The sequence below is a fragment of the Gopherus flavomarginatus genome, chromosome 1 (assembly GCF_025201925.1).
Source record: "Gopherus flavomarginatus isolate rGopFla2 chromosome 1, rGopFla2.mat.asm, whole genome shotgun sequence".
In the NCBI taxonomy this organism is placed as follows: Eukaryota; Metazoa; Chordata; order Testudines; family Testudinidae; genus Gopherus; species Gopherus flavomarginatus.
Window position 1 is genome coordinate 949,016 of NC_066617.1, and position 20,037 is coordinate 969,052.

Sequence of the window (20,037 nt, forward strand, 5' to 3'; positions counted from 1 at the left end):
TTATTTGTTTTAAACCTGCTACCTATTAATTTCATTTGGTGGCCCCTAGTTCTTGTATTATGGGAACAAGTAAATAACTTTTCCTTATCCACTTTCTCCACATCACTCATGATTTTATACACCTCTGTCATATCCCCCCATAGTCTCCTCTTTTCCAAGCTGAAGAGGCCTAGCCTCTTTAATCTTTCCTGGTATGGGACCCTCTCCAAGCCTGTAATCATTTTAGTTGCCCTTTTCTGAACCTTTTCTAATGCCAGTTTATCTTTTTTGAGGTGAGGAGACCACATCTGTACACAGTATTCGAGATGTGGGCGTTCCATGGATTTATATAAGAGCAAGAAGATATTCTCTGTCTTATTCTCTATCCCCTTTTTAATGATTCCTAACATCCTGTTTGCTTTTTTGACCATCTCTGCGCACTGCGTGGACATCTTCAGAGAACTATCCACGATGATGCCAAGATCTTTCTCCTGACTAGTTGTAGCTAAATTACCCCCCATCATATTGTATGTATAGTTGGGGTTATTTTTTCCAATGTGCATTACTTTACATTTATCCACATTAAATTTCATTTGCCATTTTGTTACCCAATCACTTAGTTTTGTGAGATCTTTTTGAAGTTCTTCACAATCTGCTTTGGTCTTAACTATCTTGAGTAGTTTAATCATCTGCAAACTTTGCCACCTCACTATTTACCCCTTTCTCCAGATCATTTATGAATAAATTGAATAGGATTGGTCCTAGGACTGACCCCTGGGGAACACCACTAGTTACCCCTCTCCATTCTGAGAATTTACCTTTAATTCCTATCCTTTGTTCCCTGTCTTTTTACCAGTTCTCAGACCATGAAAGGACATTCCCTTTTATCCCATGACAGCTTAATTTATGTAAGAGCCTTTGGTGAGGGACCTTGTCAAAGGCTTTCTGGAAATCTAAGTACTATGTCCACTGGATCCCGCTTGTCCACATGTTTGTTGACCCCTTCAAAGAACTCTAATAGATTAGTAAGACACGATTTCCCTTTACAGAAACCATGTTGACTATTGCTCAACAGTTTATGTTTTTCTATATGTCTGACAATTTTATTCTTAACTATTGTTTCGACTAATTTGCCCGGTACCGACGTTAGACTTACCGGTCTGTAATTGCCGGGATCACCTCTAGAGCCCTTTTTAAATATTGGTGTTACATTAGCTAACATCCAGTCATTGGGTACCGAAGCCGATTTAAAAGACAGGTTACAAACCTTAGTTAATAGTTCCACAACTTCACATTTGAGTTCTTTCAGAACTCTTGGGTGAATGCCATCTGGTCCCAGTGACTTGTTAATGTTGAGTTTATCAATTAATTCTGAAACCTCCTCTAGTGACACTTCAGTCTGTGACAGTTCCTCAGATTTGTCACCTACAAAAGCCGGCTCAGGTTTGGGAATCTCCCTAACATCCTCAGCCGTGAAGGCTGAAGCAACGAATCCATTTAGTTTCTCTGCAATGATTTTATCGTCTTTAGGCGCTCCTTTTGTATCTCGATCATCCAGGGGCCCCACTGCTTGTTTAGCAGGCTTCCTGCTTCTGATGTACTTAAAAAACATTTTGTTATTACCTTTGGAGTTTTTGGCTAGCCGTTCTTCAAACTCCTCTTTGGCTTTTCTTATTACTCTCTTGCACTTAAGCTGGCAGTGTTTATGCTCCTTTCTATTTGCCTCACTAGGATTTGACTTCCACTTTTTAAAGGAAGTCTTTTTATCTCTCACTGCTTCTTTTACATGGTTGTTAAGCCACGGTGGCTCTTTTTTAGTTCTTTTACTGTGTTTCTTAATTTGAGGTATACATTGAAGTTGGGCCTCTATTATGGAGTCTTTAAAAAGGGCCCATGCAGCTTGCAGGGATTTCACTTTAGTCACTGTACCTTTTAACTTTTGTTTAACTAACCCCCTCATTTTTGTATAGTTTCCCCCTTTTGAAATTAAGTGCCACAGTGTTGGGCTGTTGAGGTGTTCTTCCTCACACAGGGATGTTGAATGCTATTGTATTATGGTCACTATTTCCAAGTGGTTCTGCTATAATTACCTCTTGGACCAGCTCCTGCGCTCCACTCAGGATTAAATCTAGAGATGCCTCTCCCCTTGTGGGTTCCCGTACCAGCTGCTCCATGAAGCAGTCATTTAAAGTATTGAGAAATTTTATCCCTGCATTTTGTCCTGAAGTGAAATGTTCCCAGTCAGTATGGGGATAATTGAAATCCCCCACTATTATTGGGCTCTTAATTTTGATAGCCTCTCTGATTTCCCTTAGCATTTCATCATCACTATTACTGTCCTGGTCAGGTGGTCGATAATAGATCCCTAATGTTATATTTTTATTGTAGCATGAAATTTCTATCCATAGAGATTCTATGGAATATGTGGATTCGCTTAAGATTTTTACTTCATTTGAATCTACATTTTCTTTCACATATAGTGCCAGTCCTCCCCCTGCACGACCTGTTCTGTCCTTCCGATATATTTTGTACCCCGGAATGATTGTGTCCCATTGATTGTCCTCAGTCCACCAGGTTTCTGTGATGCCTATTATATCAATAATCTGTTGGAGTCTTCAGTCTTCCTCTGAGTGTCTTGATTGCTTGCAGCATGGGAGTGGCAGAAGAAAAACCAAGCATGGAGCCCCTGTGTTCTGTTTTATACCCTCAGGCTACGTCCAGACTACCCGCCGTATCGGTGGGTTAAAATCGATAGCTCGGGGATCGATATATCGCGTCTAATCTAGACGCGATATATCGATCCCCGAGCGCGCTTATATCGATTCCGGAACTCCATCAACCCCAACGGAGTTCCGGAATCGGCAGGGAGAGCCGCAAACATCGATCCCGCGCGGTGTGGACGGGTGAGTAATCCGATCTTAGATATTCGACTTCAGCTACGTTATTCACGTAGCTGAAGTTGCGTATCTAAGATCGATTTCCCCCCCGTAGTGTGGACCAGCCCATAGTCCCATGTGCTTGTAGAACACAAGTCCAGGCATGTCTGGGGGGCATTGCTGAGTCCCTAGGCCAGATTGAGCAGTTCCCCTGGTGGGGCTTCATGCAGGTGAGATACTAAATTGTAGCTCCCTTGCTGGACAATGGCTGTTGATGGGTAGTTTGGCACCCCACCCAGGCACTGATTACTTTCCTTGCTGTTGTCTCTGGCTGATTTCCCAACTTATACAATGTTTTAGTGACAACTATACAACACAATCTCATAACTTCATGTGCACTAAAGATATACGTATTTAGATAGAACAGTGACTTTCAGCTGATCATAACCTTTTCCTTGATACCTCAGATAGCCTGCTTTATAAGCAAGATCACAATTGTATATAAATGAGGAACATGGGGTTACAGGGTGCACCCCCAGGATACAGAATGTCACACTGGTAACTTATTACTATTTAATTTATAAATTTGTTCCAAAACCTCCTCTCCTGACACCTCAGCCTGGGACAATTCATCAGTTTTGTCATCTAAGAAGAATGGCTTCAATGCGGGCTCCACACTACAAGAAGGATGTGGAAAAATTGGAAAGAGTCCAGTGAGGGCAACAGAAGTGATAAGGGAGTTGGAGCACATGACTTATGAGGAGAGGCTGAGGGAACTGGGATTGTTTAATCTGCAGAAGAGAAGAATGAGGGGGGATTTGTTGTCTGCTTTCAACTACCTGAAAGGGGGTTCCAAAGAGGATGGATCTAGACTATGCTCAGTGGTACCTGATGACAGAACAAGGAGTAATGGTCTCATGTTGCAGTGGGGGAGGTTTAGGTTGGATATTAGGAAAAACTTTTTCATTAGGAGGGTGGTGAAGTACTGGAATGGGTTTCCTAGGGAGGTTGTGGAATCTCCTTCCTTAGAGGTTTTTAAGGTCAGGCTTGACAAAGCCCTGGCAGGGATGATTTAGTTGGGAATTGGTCCTGCTTTGAGCAGGAGGTTGGACTAGATACCTGCTGAGATCCCTTCCAACCCTGATATTCTATGAGTCTGTGAGGGGATCTCCTGCACATCCTCTGCCGTGAAGACCAATGCAAAGAATTCAGTTAGCCTCTCTGCAATGGCCTGATCTTCCTTGAGTGCTCCGTTAACACCTCGATCGTCCAGTTGTCCCATTGACTTCTTTGGCAGGTTTCTTATGTTCTTAACATATATTTTGCTGTTTGTTTTTGTGTCCTTAGCCAGTTGCTCTTCAGATTCTTTCTTGGCCTGCCTTATTATACTTTTACCCTTTACTAGCCAGAGTTTATGCTCCTTTCTATTTTCCTCTGTAGGAATAGATTTCCAATTTTTAAAGGGTGTCTTTTTGCCACTAGCTTCCTCTTTTACTCTGCCGTATAGCTGTGGTGGCATTTTTTTTTTGTTCTCCTTCTCTTTTTTTTATTGGGGTATACATTTAGTTTGAGCAGCTGTTACGGAGTTTTTAAATAGTTTACATGCAGCTTGTTGACATTTCACCCTTTTGACTGTTCCTTTTAATCTTTGTTTAACTAGCTTCCTCAGTTTTGTGTAGTTCCCCTTTTTGAAGTAGAATGCTACTGTAGTGGGTTTCTTTGACATATTGCCCCTTACAAGGATGTTAAATTTAATTACATTATGGTCAATATTACTGAGTGGTCCAGCTACATTCACCTCTTGGACTAGATCCTGTGCTCCACTTAGGGCTAAATCGAGAATTACCTCTCCTCTGGTGGGTTGCAGGACTAGCTGCTCCAAGAAGCAGTCATTTAAGGTGTCAGAAACTTTATCTCTGCATCCCGTGCTGAGGTGACATGTACCCAGTCAATATGGGGATAGTTGAAATCCCCAGTCATTATTGAGTTTTTTATTTTTATAGCCTCTCTAATCTCCCTGAGCATTTCACAGTCACTGTCACCATCCTGGTCAGGTGGATGGTAATAGATCCCTACTGCTATATTCTTATTATTCGAGCATGGAATTACTATCCAAAGAGATTCTATGGTACAGTTTGGTTCCTGTAAAATTTTTACTTCATTTGATTCTACACTTTCTTTCACATATAGTGCCACTCCCCCACCAGCACGACCTGTTCTGTCCTTCTTATTTATTCTGTGCCCTGATTTACCCCGTTCCATTGATTATCATTTGTCCATCAAATTTCTGCATTGCCTATTATATCAATATTCTCATTTAATGCCAGGAACTCTAGTTCACTCAGATTAGTATTTATACTTCTAGCATTTGTATATAAGCACGGGCACATTTTGTCAGTGTTCAGTTGTTTGCCTTCATGTGTTTTATTTAAATAGGACTCTTTTGTGTTTGACTACTCCTACCTGTACATTACCAACTTCTTTCCTATCCTCTTTACTAGGATGTAGAGTTCCCTCTTCAATAAATTCATCCCTAAGAAATGGCTCTGCCCAACCCATATATTCCTCTGCACTTGTCGGCTTTTTCATAGCCTTTAGTTTAAAAACTGCTCTACACCCTTTTTGCTTTTACAAGTCAGCAATCTGGTTCCATTTTGGTTTAGGTGGAACCCATCCTTTCTGTGTAGGCTCCTCCTTTCCCTGAATTTTCCCCAATTCCTAATAAACCTAAACCCTTCCTCCTTACATCATTGTCTGATCCATGTATTGAGATCCTGGAACTGTACTTGTCTTCCTGGCCCTGTGTGTGGAACTGGAAGCATTTCAGAGAATGCTATTGTGGGGGCCCCAGACTTTTATCTCTTACCTAGCAGCTTACATTTGGCATCCAGGACCTCTGTCCTACTTTTGCTTATGTCACCGGTACCCACATGTATCATGATTACCGGCTGCTCCCCAGCTCTGCACATAAGTCTGTCTAGATGTCTTGTGAGATCTGCAACCTTTGCACCCCTTAGGCAATTCACCCTTCGGGTCTCCTAGTCATCACAAATCCAACTATCAATATTTCTAATAATCAGATCCCCCATTACTATTACCTGGCTCTTCCTAGTACCTGAGATTCCCTCCCTAGGACAGGTATCCTTAGGGCAAGAGCATACCATGACATCAGCTGGAGAGAGCGTCCCAGCAATGGGATTGTTTTCCTTTGCTCTAGCTTGGCGTTTTCCTTTCCTAGCCTCTCATTCTTCTCAGCAGCACAAAGGCTGTCAGAACGGGGGTGGAACCGCTCTGCTGTGTCCCGGAAAGTCTCATCTATGTACCACTGTGTCTCCCTGTGCTCCTCCAGCTCAGCCACCCTGACCTCAAGAACCTGTGCTGTGTCTCTGAGGACCATGAGCTGCTTGTACCACATGCTCATACATGCTGCCTGCCCATGAGGCTGGTAATTGTACATGCTGCATTCAGTGCAATAAACCGGAGAGCTACCTCTGCCGCTGGACTTTAGCCTGTGTTATTTTACTCTTGCAAGGGTTGTTTTGGAGGGGGGTGGGGTGGAGGGTTACTAGCCTAAAATTACAATATATTTGTTGGTATACTTGCCTCTGACACACCCTTGCCAAACTGCCCTGTTTGCTGCTCCTGTTCGCTAACCCCTCTGGATGCTTAGGAGCTGGTTTTTTTAAACCCCTGTTCTCAAGGTATCCTAAAGGGTTTAGGGATCAAGGATAGCAGGCTAGAGCCTCATCAGTGAGCTCTCTGCCTAGCTTAACAGGCCACCTGGTTCAGCACACAGACCCCCAAAACAAACCTCACTCTAATCTTCGATGAAGCAAGCACATGACTAGTAAACAGACAGACGAACTCACCTCGAGGATCACATAATCTTTTCCACTTCACCTGGGGAACTCCCTCTGCATGGGCTGCCCCATGGATGTGTGTAATCTGACAGGGTCAGAGCAGCTCTTCATCTCCGAAGGGAAGTCGTGTCTCTCCGACACACTTGCGGTTTCATTTTTTAAATTATTAACAAAGTAGAGAACATTGACTTGGCTTTTCAAAAGGCTTCAGGAATATAAATAACTATGAGGTATGGTTTGATGTGTCAAAAACTGGCTAGGAAACAGAAAGGAAAGAGTAAGAATAAATGAGAGACAGGGTGGGTGAGGTAATAACTTTTACTGGACCAACTTCTGTTAGTGAGAGACAAGCTTTTCAGCTTACGTGTTTTGGGTTAGGGATCCTGAAGAAGAGCTCTGTTTGGCTCGAAAGCTTGTCTATCTCACTAACAGAAGTTGCTCCAATAAAAGATATTATGTCAACTACACTGCCTGCAACGATAGGAATAAATGGTCAGTTTTCACCATGGCGAAAGGGTAACAGCAGGGCCTTTAGGGTGTCATACTCTGCCCATAGTTTAGTGTCTTTATTAGTGACTTGGAAATGGGAGGAGCAGTTATGTAGCAAATGTTGCAAAAGCTAAATTTCATAGACTCATAGAATATCAGGGCTGGAAGGGACCTCAGGAGGTATCTAGTCCAACCCCCTGCTCAAAGCAGGACCATACACTAAATCATCCCAGTCAGGGCTTGTCAAGTCTGACCTTAAAAACCTCTAAGGAAGGAGATTCCACCACCTCCCTAGGTAACCCATTCCAGTGCTTCACCACCCTCCTAGTGAAATAGTGTTTCCTGATATCCAGCCTAGCCCTCCCCCACTGCAACTCGAGACCATTAATCCTTGTTCTGTCATCTGCCACCACTGAGAACAGTCAAGATCCATCCTCTTTGGAACCCCCCTTTCAGGTAGTTGAAAGCAGCTATCAAATCCCCCCTCACTCTTCTCTTCTGCAGACTAAACAATCCCAGTTCCCTCAGCCTCTCCTCATAAGTCACATGCTCCAGCCCCCTAATCATTTTTGTTGCCCTCCGCTGGACCCTTTCCAGTTTTTCCACATCCTTCTTATAGTATTGGGCCACAAACTGGACCCAGTATTCCAGATGTGGCCTTACCAGTATCAAATAGAGGGGAATGATCACGTCCCTTGATCTGCTGGCAATGCAGAAGCCCCAAATGCCATTAGCCTTCTTGGCAACAAGGGCCCACTGCTCACTCATATCCACCTTCTCATCCACTGTAACCCCAGGTCCTTTTCTGCAGAACTGCTGCCTAGCCATTCGGTCCCTAGTCTGTAACAGTGCATGGGATTCTTCTGTCCTAAGTGCAGGACTCTGCACTTGTCCTTGTTGAACCTCATCAGATTTCTTTTGGTCCAGTCCTCTATTTTGTCTAGGTCCCTCTGTATCCTAGCCCTACCCTCCAGCGTATCTACCACTCCTCCCAGTTTAGTGTCATCTGCAAACTTGCTGAGAGTGCTGTCCATGCCATCCTCCAGATCATTAATGAAGATATTGAACAACACCAGCCCCAGGACCAACCCTTGGGGCACTCCGCTTGAAACGAGCTGCCAACTAGACATGGAGCCGTTGATCACTACCCATTGAGCCTGCCGATCTAGCCAGCTTTCTATCCACCTTATAGTCCATTCATCCAGCCCATACTTCTTTAACTTGTTGCTAAAATTACTGTGGGAGACCATATCAAAAACTTTGCTAAAGTCAAGGAATAACACATCCACTGCTTTCCCCTCATCCACAGAGCCAGTTATCTCCTCATAGAAGGCAATTAGGTTAGTCAGGTATGAGTTGCCCTTGGTGAATCCATGCTGACTATTCCTGATCACTTTCCTCTCCTCTAAGTGCTTCAGAATTGATTCCCTGAGGACCTGCTCCATGATTTTTCCAGGGACTGAGGTGAGTCTGACTGGCCTGTAGTTCCCCGGATCCTCCTCCTTCCCTTTTTTAAAGATGGGCACTACAGTAGCCTTTTTGCAGTCACCCAGGACCTCCCCAATCGCCATGAGTTTTCAGAGATAATGGCCAACGGCTCTGCAATCACATCCGCCAACTCCTTTAGCACCCTCGGATGCAATGCAAGTTATTTATGTTCGTCACCATGGAGGTCTGTGAGGAACTTCAGAAAGACCTCCTGTATCTCAAACAACCCCGCTGTCCAGGGACTCGCATGCTCTTCCCCTCACTCCAGGGTTCAGGTGGGCTGCCTCTCATCAGCTCCAGCTTGACCTGGGAGTAGCCTGTCTTCTCTTTTTCTCTTTCTGCTTCTCCTTTCAGGCTGCTGCCCAAAGAGAGGGCACTTCCCAGCTCCTCTCCGCTGGGCCTCTCCACTCCAGCTGGGCCCATCCAGCTCTTCATGGAAATCCCCTGCTCACCCCCCTGCTTGTTCTGATCACTGAGTGGAGCCACCTGAGCTGCAGTTAGTCACAGGAGCTGAGGTGGTGGCAGCTGTTCTGTCATAGACCAAAGCCTTAAGGGCAAGTCCGCCTATGATACTGTCTCATCACATGAGAACAAGGGAACATGCAGTGAAATAAAAAGGTGGTGAATTTCTAACTCATAAAAGGAAACACATTTTCACACAGCATGTGATTAGACTGTGGAACTCATTGCAAGAAGAAATTGTTGAAGCCAGGAGCTTAGTAAGATTCAAAAAAGGATGGAACATTTATAGGGGTAGCAGGAATACTTGAAGTGTTATAATTAATGAAAGCATTTTCAAAATGGTCTGAAGCAACTGATGCTGGCCCCCTCTGGAGGCAGGATGCTGGCTTCTATGGACCTTGAGTCTGATCCAGTCTGGCCATTCCTATGTTCCGGTGTAAGGCATGAAGGCCTGATGAGCAGCAGTTCCCAAAGGTGTAGTAAATAGAGAGGAGTTAATAGTGGGAGACTCCATAGTCTCTCCTAGACCAGTGGTAGGGAGTGGAGTTCACACCAGTGGATACATTAGAGATCTGGAGGAGGAGGTGGGCAGTGACTTGGTTAGCTTTGCTGATGACACTGCTTGAGCAGTCATTGTCCTGTTTGCCTGCCCTGCTTTTTATGTGTTGAGTGCCTACAAAATGGTGGATTGGCTTTAAATTTAGCCTATTGCTGCAGGCCCTGAATTCTTAGTTCTTGCACTCAAGCACCTCCGTATTGAGGGGTCCTGCTGTGGTGTTTAAAGTGGGCAGGTGGTTGGGTCTGTTCTGTGACGGGTCTTACTGTGAGGAACCCACTCCCCCGATGTCCATCTCAGCTCTAATATTGAAGGAATTATAAGTACCTGAAAAGAACGGGATAGCCCCTCCCTCCTCCTCTTCCTTCCTTCCAACCCCTGGTTGCTTTTATAGCCCCCTTCCTCCCACAATGTGGGGAATGTTTAAAGTTTTATAGGGAGTGGGTTTTTCTCCTACTCTAATGATTTTGTTGTGTTCTGTTTAATGTTTTTACTGTGCTATTGTGAGGTACCCTGAACCCCTTTGGAAGGGGGAAGTGGGGAGCTGTGCTGAGGACTCTGAGACTGTCTGTTGCACTGGGGTTTGAGGCACTGCAGTGGCAGGTGAAACCCATGCTGTACATTGGTTAAAGTACTCATAGTTTTCCATATAATAACAAGCTCTGAATTGGCAGGTTCCTTTAGAGTCAGGCTGGGACTCTAGGAGGCTGCCTGCCCTCTTCATAGGTGCTGTTAGAAAAGTAAAGAAAGGGCTCAGAAATAGACAATGTGGAATCAAGTGATGGGAGACCTTCCTCTATGGTCTTGTGTTCTGCTAGGTCACCTCCCCTTGAGATTGGAAAGATCAGTGGTTAGAAATGTGGGCAGCATTTCCATAGGATCTTAGCAGAAACCAATAGTTTATTGTGTGGTGTTACCATAGAGTCATAGACATATAGGGCTGGAAGAGACCTTGAGAGGGACCAGTCCCGTGTGCTGATGCAGGGCTAAGTAAACCTAGACCATCCATGACAGGTGTTTGTCCAACCTGTTCTTAAAAACCTCCAGTGATGGGGATTCCACAACCTCCCTTGGGAGCCTGTTCCAGAGCTTCACTGCCCTGAGAGTTAGAAAGTTTCTCGTAATATAAATAATAAAAATATTATAATATATGGAGATATACCTATCTCATAGAGCTGGAAGGGACTCCAAAAGGTCATTGAGTCCAGCCCCCTGCCTTTACTGGCAAGACCAAGTACTGATTTTGCCCCAGGATCCTTAAGCAACTCCCTCAAGGATTGAACTCACAACCCTGGGGTTAGCAGGCCAATGTTCAAACCACTGAGCTGTCCCTCACCTACAACCTGAAGCTGTCTTGCTGCAGATTAAACCTTTTACTTCTTGTCCTTCCTTCAGGGGACATAGAGAACAAATGATCATAACCCTCTTTATAACAGCCCTTAACATATTGGAAGACTATCAGATCCCCCTGCAGTTGTCTTTGTCAAGACTAAATTTGCACAGATTTTTTACCTTTTCTCATAGGTTTTCTAAACTTTTTATCATTTTTGTTTCTCTCCTCTGGACTCTCTGCAATTCGAGGGGTGAAGGAAATGCCGTACATTGTATGTCTACACAGTGGCTGGGATGGTGCTTCCAACCTGAGGAGACAGAGCCGCTAGGTCTGCTCAAGCTAGCATACTAAAATAGCAGGGTGAGTGGTGCTATGGGCTAGGCACCTGAATAGTCCCACCTGACACCCTGGGTATGTACTCAGGCAGCAAGCCTGAGCTGTCCCCAGGGTTCCCTCTAATTTTTCTCTCCCATGTGCAGAATGGATTTTGTTATGTGCACCAGTATGGAGGTGATGTGTGACACGACCCTGTGTGACACATCACCTCCATATTGGTGCTCATAAAAAAATTCATGTGGTGGGGGTGGGGCCGAGGGGTTCAGAGTGTGGGAGGGAGCTCAGGGCTGGGGCAGAGAGTTGGGGTACAGGGGTGTGAGGGCTTGGGCTGGGGCGGCAGGATAGGTGCCCCTCTCCTGGCCCCAGCAGGTCCAGGCTGAAGCTGGATTTGGGCTGGAAAAGGGACACCCCAGCCATGCCTGGGTCTGGGTAACCGGGCCGAGCCTGGGTCTGGGCCAGGCTGCGACACTCCAGCTGTGCCTGGGTCTAGGCTGTGCCGCCCTGGTCAAACCTGGATTTGGGCTAGGCCTGGGTCCAGGCTGGGTCGCCCTGGCCGTGGCAGGTTGGGAGCTGGGCTGGGTTAGGGGAGAGGGGTGCCCCTCCACTGGCTGTGGCAGGTCCCCAGGCAGGTTCCCTGAGCGCCTGCATGATGCTAAATAGGCTGTTGTGTGGGAATGTAGGCTGCCACCTGTGCTGCCGTGGCCACACTTATTTTTAGCACACCAGCTCAAGCAACATCACACTGAGAGATACAACCAGGTAGACACGGGTCTCTTGGTGACAACAGAACTTACTGGCTTAATGTCAGAAGAAAGTAAAAGCTGGGTGGACTTTCAAGGGCTCTGGTCTGCTCCAAGTAAAAGCCCAAGGATCTTTTAATGTTGACCTTATAAACCTAGGATAGGCAGGCGGATACAGGGAAACTATGTAAAGAATTTAGTATACTCTCAGTCCCCAGACCCATAGCTCACTTACTCTGCATGTCACTGTCCCAGGAAAATGGCCTTCCTTGTAAAGAACTTGACCTTACAAGTAAAATGGGCATCAAAGGGAGGTTTCATTAATGTGGACAGAACCGTATTAGTATCAATAACACAATATGGGAGGTGAGTTTAAATTTCTCAAGCCCTTGTAGAGATTCTGTCAAGTCTTGCCAATTTTCGGTACTGGAGCCCTGTATGAAGGTGCAGGATAAATGTAGCTGGTACTATTGGCAGATATATCTTGATAATTCCAATCAGAGTATAAAAGGAGTTGGTCTTTCTCTCTCTCTCTCTGGGTAGAGGGAAATGGAGGGCTGAAACAGAGAAGGTCATGTGGTGAAATCCTGAAAGTTTAGGCTTAAGTCTGTGTTTGAATTATTAGAAAAGCCAGACTACCAGAGGTAGGTAAGTTTGAGTTGTATATAGTCTGAATATTCTTATCAGAGCAATGTGTGACTCCACCTCCTTACAGCCTTCATGAATCTGAAGACAGGGGCCTGCCAAGAAAATTCTGTGCCCTCTTCATATTCACCAAAGGTCAGAATAGCTGCTGATTGGTTTTCACGTTGATTTTAAAGGTAATGGTTTTGATTGATAAAGGTTGAAATGGCCTGGGACTTACCTGTCTAAGAGACCACCTCTCTCTCTGAGCCAGAGTGCTGCAGCTGTCATCACCATCGGTGCCTAAACTGGAACTTTAGGTTGGTTCTCCATAGGATTTTATACCATAGTCATTGCCAGAGTGCGAGCACCTTCCAGTCATAGAGTAAGCAGCATGACTAACACCTCTCTTGTGCTCTCTTCGGGGGAAGGGGAGAGTTGTGCATGCAGTGTGGTATTTTGGTAGGCTTATTTAAAAAGTATAGACACACTGCTATGTGCTTATAGTTGCAAAGGCCAGCAGAGAAATGTGTCTGGCACTTGGAGCAGAAAGTGGTGAGGTTTTGGTGGTTCTCAGTTCCTGTGGGATTTCGTTTGTGCCACAGTCTGAGACTGGCCCCCAGAAAGCTCCATCTCCTGCCCGGATTAGCTTTACCCATGTGGTGGACAGTTCCCTGTGACTAAGAAATGGAGCTGTGGACCATGATACTCATCCCAGAGCTCCAGGTGATCTTTTAGGTATGCGGGCCCAGGCCCTGGGACACCTTGGGGTGAAGGACCAGGACCTTGAACTTGACTTGATATTCTATGGGAAGCTAGTATAGAGAGTGGCAGACAACGGGTATGAGGTGGGGTCTGCTGCCAGGGTGTCCCCATGCCCTGGAAGTTTGTTCTTCCCTTGGTCCATAATTACCTGACCTTGTTAACTTTGTGGGCATGCTACAAGGCTCATCTTTTTTCCTGAGCTTGTCTTGTGTGGGAAGAATGGAGAGTATGTGTAGGGAGGGATGTCTGGAGAGGACTCCGCTGCAGGAAGAAGGAGAGGATACGTTTTGTTAGACCTTTACTGCTGCCAACATATTATTTTTATGGGATAACTGAAGGAGTCTGCTGATTTCACTGTGTCGGGTACAGTTCTAGATAGACTGTCAGAGCCGGGGATAGGCCCATTTTCATTTAATGTAAATAAATGAATTCAAAGGCAGAGACGTAATCTGTGAAAGAAAGGACATCCAAGCCCACTTTGTGTGGAGCTTATCAACAGCTTCACATGGGTCTCGTTTCAGCAGGCTACAGACCTATTCCACTTTGTGTCGGAGCTGGACTGCGCTGCAAGACCAGTGTGAGTTAGTGACATTTTAAAATGGTGACATTTGATTGGAGTGAAGCAGAGAGAAAGAGATGCAAGTTTCTTGGCCCTCCCATGAGTGAAGGTGGAAGCTGTAAGGATGTGCCGAGATGAGGTTATATTCCTGAAAGTTGGCAGTAAAGGTGTTGGCTGGAGAAGCTGGACACATTTTGACCCACAGAGACTGGGATAGTCCTGAGGTGGGGTTGTGGCTGAGTTAGCTCAGCTGGCCCTGCACACCAGGACTGGGGCAGCCGGTACTGGTTGGCCAAGCACTGAACCTTTTTCTCTTACAGACTTGAGGGAAAGGGCTTATTTGCTGGGGAAGCCTAGGATATGATTTCTAAGATACACATTGCTTTTGTTTTGTCTTTTGGTACCATATTTGTACTAAGTAAATGCTTCCACACTGGGGCATATGGGCTTGTAATACATTTGGGGCACCTAATCTGTCAATACTGACACACACATCAATGCGTGTGGCTGTTCTGAAAGGGTCTTTCTGCGTATGTTGGGATACCTGCTTGGAAACGCCAATCTTCTCCATTTCTACCCTGCTTTCACTACATGCTGACACAGGTTGGCTCTAGCAAGTCCTCTCTGCTGGCCTACAGCCTTCTAGGGCAGGAAGGTTTTGAGATGAGCCATGTGTACCAGGACTTCTGTACATCAGTTAACTCTGGGGAATTAGATGGGACTTTGTCATGAACCCTCGTGTCTCTAGAACTGTGATGGAGGCACGGACTGATTCCTGGTACCCTTTGAGCAGCTTATCCTCTAGGAGAGAGTTTCCACATGTCAGTCATGGGTACTTCTATGCAATTATATATTGATTTGTGTGAACTAATATAGAGGTGGTCCCGTTCCTATATTATAATCCTGATTAATGTAATGTGACAAAGTCAGACTTGGCTGCTAACAGAGTGGTTGGTGGAAGGCAGGTATATCAGCCTAGAATGAAGGTAACTTTTCCTATGAACTGAAAGAGGTTACATTCATTTAAAAGCTACTGATGACTTCTAAAAACCGCTCTTCCAGTAGGAGAATGGGAGGAGGGATGAGAAACAAGCTGCAGCTGGGAGAAAAGGCTTTTCCTAGATGGAGGGCCATTCTCTCTACAGGGGAAACACTGCACTTACCTCTGCTTGGTGAAGGCTGGCGACAGGAAGCCAGAATGCTCAGTGCTCCAGTGGGGGCATGAAGAAAGCCCTGGCTGGGATGATTTAGTTGGGATTGGTCCTGCTTTGAGCAGGAGATTGGACTAGATGACCTCCTGAGGTCTCTTCCAACCCTGATCTTCTATGAGTCTATGTACATCTTTGTGTTGTGGGTTTCTCACTTAAGAGAGCTCCTCCAGCCTGCCCTGAGGCCTGCCCTGTCACTACTGTAAATAAACCAAAGTGAAGAATTTGGGAGTAAGTTTACTGCAGGTCCAGCTCCCCCAAGCCAGCAGGAGAAACGCTCAGTCTGATGTGGTGAAAGAGGTGTCCTGCCACGCTGGGAATGTTTTGATGAACCTGTCCTTAAGACTGAAAGAATCGATCTCATATTTCAGCCCTGAGCCCTTTGCAAATATTCACCGGGCACTTCCAAGTTAATGTTCCACTTCGCAAACTCCCCCCCTGACTCAGACAGTGGAGGTTCCACTGTAAGGAGAGATGTACTGGAAATGTCATGCTCCTCTCTGGGCTCCCAGACAAACACATCGCGACCCACTTCAGTCCACAGAGAAGCAGTCACTAATGTTCTTTCATAGCTCTCCACTCGTAACTGTTAGAGGATGAGGAATCACTTAACAGGCCATATTTTAAGATGCTTTTCATCACGTTCAAAGATCTGCATAACTCAGCCATTCCCTGCTTATCCTCCTCACCGAGCTTCGTATTGTCCCTCACTCCACCAGTGTTCCCAACCTTGTCCACCTACATGTCAGCCTCTTGCACAGCCCCCCCGTGCGCCTTCTTCCACGCCCCCACCCCTTGCGCCTTCTTGCACTGAGGTAGTCTGACTATTGGCCATGTAATGAGTATTTGGGACAAATGACTATGGGTCGTCAAGCAACTTAAATACAAAGTTCTTCTTCGAGTGATTGCTCATATCCATTCCAGTTAGGTGTGCGCGCCGTGCCTGCACGTTCGTCGGAAACTTTTTACCCTAGCAACTCCAATGGGCCGGCAGGTCGCCCCCTAGAGTGGCGCCGCCATGGCGCTCGATATATACCCCTGCCGGCCCACCCGCTCCTCAGTTCCTTTTTACCGCTGTGTCGGTCGTTGGAACTGTGGAGCGCGGCATTGCTGTCCTCCACGTCCCTAGCTCTCCTTCGTTTTACAGTTCATAGTTGTAGTTAGTAGTAAATAGTTGTTAAGTATAGTCAGTTAATTGGTGCATTGTAAATAGTTGTAAATAGTTGTTAGCGGGTTTGGGCCGTAGCCCTTCCCGGCACCCGGCACCGGGCCTATGCCTGGTTCGCCGGGCTTCAAACAATGCGCGGCCTGTAAGAAGCCGATGCCGACCAGCGATCCCCACGACGCGTGCCTAAAGTGCCTGGGGGAATCGCACATTTCGGACAAGTGCCACATTTGCAAGGCTTTTAAGCCTCGGACAAAAAAGGAGAGGGACCAGAGATTAAGGACTCTCCTTATGGAAGCAGCACTCAACTCGGCAGCTTCGCAGACCGTCGCCTCTACACCGGCACCGGACCGCGCCGGCACCGGAAAGACACCCTGGCACTGTCCTTCCCGGCACCGGGACCCGAAGCAAGGCCCTCGAAGTCTGCGACTCCATCCAGGCAGATTCGAGTGGATCGCCCGGCACCTACCTCGGCCGCGGCACCACAAGCAGGGATCCTGTCGACTCCGGGCCCGAAGGGTCCATCGAGTCCGGTCCCTCCTAGCTCCCCCATAAGATCTGGGGTTGAGCTATTGGTCCCATCGACGCCGGAGACTTTTGCTTCGGCACGGGACCTGATCGCTCTTACAGAGCCAACTCAGCCTCCACCCCTGGTACCCCCGGTGTGGGTTGTGTCCAGAGGCAAGCCGACGATGAGAGCACCGTCTCGGGACTCACGTTCGCTGTCAAGGCCCCGTCACCGTGGACGCTCCCACTCCCGGCGCCGCTCGCAGTCCCGGCACCGCTCCCCTCAGCGGTACCGGTCGCACTCGCGGCGCCGGTCATCCTCCAAACAGTCCCGGTCTGGTTCAAGTCACCGCTACCGGCACCGGGACTCTAGGAGCCATTCCCACCGGCGATCAACTCACCGGTCGACCTCCCGGCACCGAACTGGTGGCAGGTCCCGATCCCGGTCGACCTCCCGGCACCGTGTCGGTGGCAGGTCCCGGTCCCGATCCCAGCACCGAGTTGAAGGCAGGCCCCGGTCCCGATCTCGGCACCGGTATGATTCCCGGTACCGGTCCCCGGCACCGAGAACATCTTCGGCGTCAGGATGAGGGATCCCTACCAGCCGCGTTCGGCCCCTCCATGGCCTTCCAGACAGCCGTCTGTGTCGTCACAGGCAGACAGTGTTTATGCGATGGACACAGACAGGCACGTGGCCCTTTTTCAGGATCCTCCTCCGCAGGACCAGGGACCGCAGCAGTGGGGGTTCTGGACACCTTGGGTATACCACCAAGCCCAGGGCCCCGAGCAACTTCCTCCTAGGCCTGCGACAGCTGAGCACAGAGCACCGGAGGCATCGCTGTCTCGCCCCCCTCCCTCTCCGGACGGGGAGGACAGGTCCAAACAGCAGGACCCTGAGCTCCCTCTGGAGTCAGAGGCGCGGGCTCAGACAGACCCCTCCATGGACACTCTCTTGCCAGGGGTCTCCTCATCGTCCTCTCCCGATGAGGCAGTGGCAAGCACATCTTCCACCAGCCCTCCCTCACTCGACCTCAGGGCGCACCAGGAGCTACTCAGGCGCGTAGCGCAGGACTTAAACCTGCAAGCTGAGGAGGTCTCCGAGATCGAAGATCCCGTGGTGAGCATCCTCTCCTCAGATGCTCCCACCAGGGTCGCCCTGCCCTTTATTCGGACTATCCAGGCCAACGCCAATATGATCTGGCAGTCGCCGGCCTCCATCCCCCCTGCTGCACGAGGCGTGGAGCGTAAGTACATGGCCCCCTCCAGGGGCTATGAATACCTCCATGTTCACCCGACACTGTGCTCCCTCGTAGTGCAGTCGGTGAACGAGAGGGAGCGCCATGGACAAGAGGCCCCAGCTCCCAAGTCCACGGAGGCCAGGCGTATGGACCTCCTCGGCCGCAAGGTCTATTCGGCAGGGGCCCTTCAGCTCAGGGTTTCCAACCAACAAGCCCTCCTTAGCCGCTACGCCTTTAACTCCTGGGTGGCAGCGGATAAGTTTAAGGAGCTGTTGCCACAGGAGGCGCGTCAAGAATTTGCCGCAATTCTTGACGAGGGCAAGAAGGTCGCAAGAACCTCGTTGCAGGCCTCCTTGGACACAGCAGACTCGGCCACTCGTACCCTCGCCTCAGGGGTTACAATGCACCGCATCTCCTGGCTTCAGGTTTCTGGCCTTCCACCGGAGCTCCAATATAGCATCCAGGACCTCCCGTTCGAAGGTCAAGGCCTGTTCTCAGAGAAGACAGACCCCAGGCTAAAAAGTCTGAAGGACAATCGGGTCATTATGTGCTCCTTTGGGATGCACACGCCCGGGACACAACACAGACCCTTCCGGCCGCAACAACAGCAGCAGCGCCGGCCGTACCCCCAGTTCCGCCAGCGCAGGACCTCAGTAGGCGCCGTGGCAGGAATGGCAGGCGCAGACAGTCGGGCAACCAAAGGGGGCAGAACCAGAGCTCCTCCAAAGCCCCACCTGGGCCAAAACCTTTGTTTTGAAGGTGCACCCGAGGGCACGGTACCAGTTTCCCCCACGGATCCTTTCCCCCCCGTTTTCCAACCGCCTTTCGTTTTTCCTCCAGGCGTGGACCCAAATAACATCCGACCGCTGGGTCTTACGCACTGTGCAGACGGGATACCGTCTGCAGTTTACATCTTTCCCTCCCTCCCACCCCCCGCCCTCGTCCCTCTTCAGGGACCCCTCTCACGAGCAATTCCTCCGCCAGGAGGTGCAGACGCTCCTCGACAAAGGAGCCATAGAGGCGGTTCCGGAGAACGAGAAGGGCAAGGGGTTTTATTCCCGCTACTTCCTGATCCCCAAGGCCAAGGGAGGCCTCAGACCTATCCTCGACCTGCGGGAACTCAACAAACATATGGTGAAGTTGAAGTTCTGCATAGTATCCCTGAGGACCATTATCCCATCTCTGGATCCTGGAGACTGGTACACCGCCCTCGACATGCAGGACGCTTACTTTCATATCGCCATATTGCCACAACACAGACGTTTCCTTTGGTTCGTGGTCGACCGCCATCATTACCAATTTGCAGTCCTCCCGTTTGGCCTCTCCACAGCCCCGAGGGTATTCCCCAAATGCATGGCTGTCGTCATCGCATATCTTCGGCACAGTCGCATTCACGTGTTCCCTTACCTCGACGATTGGCTGATTCGGGGCACATCAGAACTGCAGGTCCGCAACCACGTCCGCAGAATCAGCGGCCTCTTTACTACCTTGGGCCTCATTATCAACGTGGACAAGTCCACTCTGCTCCCCACGCAGAGGATAGAGTTCATCGGGGCCGTTCTGGACTCCACCTTGGCCAGGGCCCTTCTACCACTGCCCAGGTTCCAGACGCTGTCTGCCATCATTCAGCGCTTGCTGGCGGCCCCCCTGACCTCTATAAGGACATGCCTAACCCTCTTAGGCCACATGGCGGCCTGCACATTTGTGACAGGTTATGCGCGGCTCCGCATGAGGCCCCTCCAATCTTGGCTCATTGCGCAGTACCGGCCGACCAGACATTCGCTGGACACAGTTGTCACCATCCCCCAGGGGGTATTGGATTCCCTCCGCTGGTGGCTAGACCAGTCCGTCG

General features: G+C 48.4%; 1 protein-coding gene across 1 annotated transcript in view; it reads left to right on the plus strand.

The window, feature by feature from the left end:
* SHANK3 (SH3 and multiple ankyrin repeat domains 3) overlaps window positions 1-20,037 on the plus strand; it is a 673,138-nt gene that overhangs the window by 275,968 nt on the left and 377,133 nt on the right. Inside the window, exon 11 of the mRNA XM_050953559.1 lies at window positions 14,132-14,150. Within this exon, the coding sequence (XP_050809516.1) occupies window positions 14,132-14,150 (19 nt within the window). The remainder of the gene's footprint in view (window positions 1-14,131; window positions 14,151-20,037) is intronic.